This window comes from Trichoplusia ni, chromosome 4, assembly GCF_003590095.1.
Source record: "Trichoplusia ni isolate ovarian cell line Hi5 chromosome 4, tn1, whole genome shotgun sequence".
Lineage (NCBI taxonomy): Eukaryota > Metazoa > Arthropoda > Insecta > Lepidoptera > Noctuidae > Trichoplusia > Trichoplusia ni.
Window position 1 is genome coordinate 11487195 of NC_039481.1, and position 6416 is coordinate 11493610.

The 6416-nt window shown below is 36.7% G+C and overlaps 1 protein-coding gene across 1 annotated transcript; it reads right to left on the reverse strand.

Moving 5' to 3' along the window:
- Positions 1–4235: 4235 nt before the first annotated feature.
- On the reverse strand, positions 4236–6363 carry LOC113493012 (60S ribosomal protein L35a). Its single transcript, XM_026870781.1, has 4 exons — positions 6305–6363; positions 5853–6079; positions 4603–4833; positions 4236–4315 (listed from the first exon to the last, which is right to left on the reverse strand). Exons 2-4 carry the CDS (start codon positions 6075–6077, stop codon positions 4292–4294), a joined length of 480 nt encoding a protein of 159 aa, XP_026726582.1. The 5' UTR covers positions 6078–6079; positions 6305–6363; the 3' UTR covers positions 4236–4291.
- Positions 6364–6416: the final 53 nt, after the last annotated feature.

Below are 6416 nucleotides of genomic sequence, written 5' to 3' on the forward strand. Positions count from 1 at the left end.
CGCAGACAAGGGAGCCCACACAAAGCGGGCTCTGACCCACTGCTCGACTACGTGGAAATAGAACGGTAGCTGACTGGCCGTGCGCCCGTGACACAAATACCTACTTCAACAATATCGATTGCGCGCCGCATCACTCTAAATATTACATTATTTCATTTGCCGCCAGTAATGTAAACAGAAATTACACGTGTACTTTACTGAAACAAGGGCCTTTCGTAGCTGCTTCCCAGCGAGTTGCCTGAAGCGGTCCTTCTGTCACTAAATTGCTTTGTCAACTCACTTTCCAATGTCAGCAATCACCTAATAAGTCCATAAAAATATTTATTAAGACGAAATTAAACGTCACCATTCTGATGATGCGTATATTCAAGCGGCTTGGCAGGATCGCTGATGACTCAGTCCTGAAAATGATTTACTTTTCTCTCGCCCAATCTGTTCTAAATTATTGCATTGTGACGTGGGGAGCTGCTGGGAAATCTAAACTCATAAAGGTAGAACGAGCACAGCGTGCACTTCTAAAAATTGCTTATAGACGGCCGTACAGGTACCCAACTAATAAACTATATACTGATGTGGAAGTTTTAAGGGTTAGGCAGCTTTATATCCTCTCTGTCACTTTAAGATTCCACAAAACATCTATATATAGTTGTGTTCATAGTCGAAAGGCAAAATGGAGTAAGATAAAATGCCAAAAATCAATTGGTCAGCGATCATTCTGTTTCATGGGTCCGTATATCTATGAGAAACTCAACACGTGCCACAATATCTTAAACTTAACAAAGAATAATTGTAGAAAGATGGTAACTAACTGGCTTCTTTTATTAGATTACAACACTACTGAAGAATTCCTAAAATTATCTGAATAATATCTAAACTATTAATAATACAAAATCACCTTGCATAGTTGACACATATGTACACACTACACACTTACACTACACACTCACACTACACACTTACAATTCTTATTATTTTATTTTTCTCTTTTTGTAAAAGCTCACACACACCTATAAATGTATGTAACCTAGCTTAAGTTAACTTAAGAATAACAATGTGTAAGCGGAACGAATGAGCCTAGATCTCACGACACAGGGAATCCTAGTGTGAGGTCTAGGACTTCAAACAACTGTTTGTAACTTATTTAAAACAAATAAATTATTATTAAATTATTATTATTATTCTCCTTAAAAAAAAAGGTAGTTCTCTAGATAGCCAATTTTGGAATAGCCAACTAGGACTAAGGCTTCAATATTCTTGTAGGTATAGTAACCTTAGGAACAAATATCTAGGTCTTTTAGACCCATAGCATGGTAATGTAACATAGTCACAATCACGTTGGGATGCGCTCGGGCACGTTTTACTCACGTAGGTTGTAAATGTTCTGCTGCGGTATGAACATGATAAATGGCTGGATAGTATATTAATTATGTATGTACATGTACGTAGGTACTCAGTTGCTTAATTAGTTAATTACTATATACTAGTCATAACGTTACCTTAGGTACGTTTCACATGATAGTATCTCGGCTTTTAATCGTCACTAAAATTACGTAGTCAGACTGCAATTTTCTTTGAATTTTACAATTTGTTAAAATAAAATATAAAGTTAAATATAGGTAGTAGGTGATTATTTTATCTACCTTGTTTTCATAAAAGTTTGTTTTTCAACAAATGTGATTTTAGTAACTAGCTATTGACCGCGAATTTCCTACGCGTTGTTATATATATATTTATTTTGCTGCGGAGTTATGTTAAAACAGTGATATCTTCTTTAATATTTTTTCCCTAGTTTTGTAACATTTCTCATCGCTGCGTTGCTCCTATTGAGAAAATATGCCCTTCATAATGTAGTCATAAATAAATATTCAAATTTCCTCTTTATAACATTGTTTAGATATAAAATCAGGTATTCGTTGCAATATAGATTACCCTTATCTATGTAAAAAGGGTCCCAGCGCGCAGCGGTGAAAAGCTTGATATTATGGCACCTCCCTATGAATGGCGTCGCGGTGCAGGTTCAAATCCATCACCACTCGTGAAACAGTGATAAAGTGTAATAGTCATGGAAATTAGGTACATGACCCACAGCTACGGTAAGCACACGTTAATAATAAAATTGTTGAACAATTTGATAAAACTAAATACCGTGCGCGCTTTCGAAGTTGGCGACGGCGTTTAACATCGTGTCCTCTAGATGGCGTTAGACGTCAGATTGACAAACCAATTTTAAGTTCGTCATTTAAATACCAAGTTATACAAAAAACTACGACAGACGATATTACAATGTGCAGAGGAGAGCCACATAGAGAACATACCCCGTATGAGCAGCCGCGTGTGGCTCACACGTGCCCGCTTGGCTGCGGTTTGCGGAGGCATCAGCTGGAACCTAATACTAGTTTATTAGGTTTAAGGATGTACTGTTGACTAGTTTAACTTTGCATGGTTGGATTCTTCATGTCATAAAACAAAATCTTATCTTATATCTTGTCTTATCATTTAAATGTAAAGGTGGAATCTTGAAAAATATTCCATACAAAGGTATACTAATTCGTCATGTCTAAGAGAAAATCGATTATCGGAGGACGAGTGTGACAAGAGACAATTCATCTTCACTACATAGTATAAAACAAAGTCGCTTTTTCTGTCATCATGTTGTATGTCCCTATGAACGCTTAAATCTTTAAAACTACGCAACGGATTTTGATGCGGTTTTCAACAATAGATAGAGCAATTCTTGAGGAAGGTTTTAGTGTATAATAAGTTTAGGTTTTGTGTAAACTGACAATATTACAACGATATTAGTTAAACATGTCGGAAAAAATTAAGCCATTTGAGAGCTTTCCTCGAGAACGCTGCCAAAACCTTTTGAGTTACAACAAAACTATGTATGGCGGGTTTGTACCTCTTTAATAAATCTACAAAAAAGTCCGCGGTGGTATATGTCTATCTTCCAAGGATAATCCACAATAACCATTTTTATGTGTTTTCTTAATACAGTAAAATTATGGGTTATTTACGAACCTATTTTTAACAATACAGTATTAATCCTTATCCAAATAAATAAGTTAGATATATTATACATGTAATATAGAACAAAATTGCCTTTTACACTACACCAAAAAAGTGAATAGGTAATGAGTTATCGAAATATTAAAATCTCCGCGCGAGAAATTAAAAATCGATGAAACGTAGCGAAGATATCGTTGGCATCTATATACTAATATACTTATACTTATACTAATATATAAAGCTGAAGAGTTTGTTTGTTTGTTTGTTTGAACGCGCTAATCTCAGGAACTACTGGTTCAAATTGAAAAAATATTTTTGTGTTGAATAGACCATTCATCGAGAGAGGTTTTAGGCTATATATCATCACGCTGCGACCAATAGGAGCGAAGAAAAAGTCATAACTTATATCTTCTAACCACGCTGACGAAGTCGCGGGCAACAGCTAGTAAATAATAATTTCATTCAAGTCTCTACTAGGTAATACTAGGTATATGTCAATCCGACGATTTGATTTCGAAAAACTTGCGTTTTATTGAAATAGAAACGGACATAGTAATTAACTATAGTGTAATTCAATACCATTTATTTAGATATCGGCCTATCGAGTACCGACAGTGATGGACGTAAACGCGGGTCTGACACATGCTTATCCCTATCTCAATTCCCATTAGCAGGCTATCAATCAGACGCTGAGAGAGGTTGTCGACTGGTTTACTTCTATATTTTCCTTTTATAGTATAGATAACGGAGAACCAGCTAAATATTTTTGAAGTATGAAATTTAATTCTTGTCGCGGGTGTTTACATTCTAGTCACGCACAAGTCGCTCTGACTTGTAAATGTGCCTGGGGCACACTCAACGGCGAAACCTCATTTACTGTCAGATTTCGATAAACAATTTAACTTTGCTAACTTACAATTGCAATTTTGCTGGGTCTCGTTGGATGCAGTGGGCAATGAACCGGTCGCACTGGAGAACGTATGGAGAGGCATAATATGTCCAGCAGTGGACAGCTATAGGCTGAGATGATGTTGATGATGAACTTGGATTTTTAGGATCCTACCTAGGTTTGCAGTGCGTAGAAGGGTTTCATGCAGGCTATAGATGGCCGATTGTGTCATAATATTCAATATTGCCTTATTTAACAAGTTGATATTAAGAATTTTTGAACACTTGATAAAAAAATATATTAATATTTTAAGGTAAAAGAATTTAATAAAACAAGGTTTCAAATTTTTTTGGTGTTTTTTATTTTACGCTTATATTACTTAACAGGAAGGTCTTAGATCCTGGAAGGATACAACATCTGAAACAAAGAGAAGAAAGTCTTAATATTATGGTTGAATTGTTGCTGTTGTTAGGTGTGGAGAAAAAGGTTATCAGCAAAATATTGACAACATTTAGTTCAGGTTTCAAATGTCTTACCATCATTTAACAAAAAACGAATTTAAATAGTTTCATAGGTTTTTCATGTGGAATCACTTTTTAGTAAATTTATAAATGGCAAAATTTCATGGTCTGAGTAATATTTGACACAAAAATATTCCTTGCTCTAGTGTCGTTAGCCTCTATAAAGCAAATGTATGTACTGACCACGCGTATCCTGTGTCCCATGGCCTGCGCGGGCAGGTTGGTGCGGAAGCGGGCCCGCACGCCGCCGGAGCTGCCGTGCGCGCGCGTGACCTTGCCCCAGATGGCGCGCAGCTTGGTCTTCTTGCCGCGCGGGCCGCCCGCGATGGGAGTGCGCTTCTTGGCGCGGTACACGTACACGCAGCGCTTGCCGGCGTAGAACTCGGCGTCGTCGCGGCTGCGGGCGCCTTCGATCTGCAAATTACCAAACCATTAATTATTTTATTTTCAACGCTCAATTTATCAGAAGTGATGTTCAATATATAATCAGTTGGTATATTGTCCACATAGTGAATTCAGGTTTCAAATGTCATAAGCATCATTTTACAGGCATGTTATCTAAAATTAAAATAACTTTATATTACGAAACGAGGATTAATTAAACTGCTTCTTTGTTAGCTTAAAACTTAACTGAGTATTTAGTGGTTTCTTAGGTTTATGTGAATGTTAGACATTGAAAAGAAACTACTTTTATGGATTGCATCATGGTTTAATTTTAGATTTTAGTTCCCAAGATTACCTGAGTATTCACAATATATCTTTATGCAGTTTTTAGAGGTCTATATAACTATGCTTACTTCACTCTGAAAAATCAGCCTCTCGGTCATAGATTAGTCACAGAAACGGATAGGCTTAAGCATTTTGTTAGAAACCAAACAAAGATAGTTTTACCAAAAGATAATCTTAATTTGCTAGTGTCAAATTCAAATACTGTTATCAGTAACATACAATTTAGTACATAAATATAGCCAACATACTGTGGTAACTAACAACTTGACTTTATTTTTCTCCATTAATAACAAAGTTGTAACTGTGGACTAAAATCACTGGGATACATAGAAGCAGTGAAGGAAAATAGAACAGTTCTGACTTAAGAAGTCAAAGAGGAATGGCTTAGAAAGAGTGCTGTGACAGAACATGCTTGTCATTCTAGTACAGCATTACCTGAGCAGCCTCCAATTGTTACTATTTTTAGCACTACCTTTATTAAAGCTCCACATGTATTTCTCATTGCAGCAATGCAGTAGCAACAAATGTCTTAATATTTACATATCTTGAACACAATCTGGCATGTTATGGTTTGAGGTTAGGATTAACTAAACAAACCGCAAATCCCTCATTTAATCGTGTAAAAATGAACTTTTTACGGGACCACAGTATAGTCTGCCAGTAACCTCAGTTTTGGTACAATAACAATGAAAAAAAATGCTTACCTTCAAGAGGGCTGTGTTCTCGTGCTGGTTTCGGAGACCACGCTTGTATCCTGTGAATACGGCCTTGGCGTACAGCCTGCCGTGACGGGGCTTTGACGATACTTTGCGTACCGCCTTCGGGGGCTCCGCAGGAGCCGCAGGGGCAGCCTTGGCGGCTTTCTCTTTAGGCGCCTTGGTCTTGGGCGCTTTCGCCTTAGGCGCTGTCGAAGGGGCTGCGTCAGCCATTCCTAAAATCACCAAAATACCAAATAGTATACAAGCACGAACTTTGCAGTAAGATAGGTTAAGTTGACAACCGACACAAATCTCGATTTATCTTCGTCATTAAAACAAATCTAACTTTTTTACGTGCACTGGCAGTTACATCCATTATTAATTTATTTAGATTTACGTATATTTTTCGATAACACGGCAAATTATAAGTAATTTGTAAGAAATTTTAGCACACCAACCGTTTGTTATTTTCCTTTGGAAATGAAAGAACGGGTGACGGAGTTGCCAGCATATACCTTAAATATTCCAAGAAATATTTATTTTTAAAATGATGAAAATTTTAAACAGAAA

What these genes read in the sequence shown, in the direction of transcription:
- LOC113493012 (XM_026870781.1), bottom strand. Translation starts at nt 6,077, where the DNA reads ATGGCTGACGCAGCCCCTTCGACAGCGCCTAAGGCGAAAGCGCCCAAG. An exon ending in AGAACACAGCCCTCTTGAAG is followed by an intron (nt 4,834 to 5,852) that starts GTAAGCATTTTT and finishes GGTAATTTGCAG; the next exon opens with ATCGAAGGCGCCCGCAGCCG. An exon ending in TGGGACACAGGATACGCGTG is followed by an intron (nt 4,316 to 4,602) that starts GTCAGTACATAC and finishes TCTTTGTTTCAG; the next exon opens with ATGTTGTATCCTTCCAGGAT.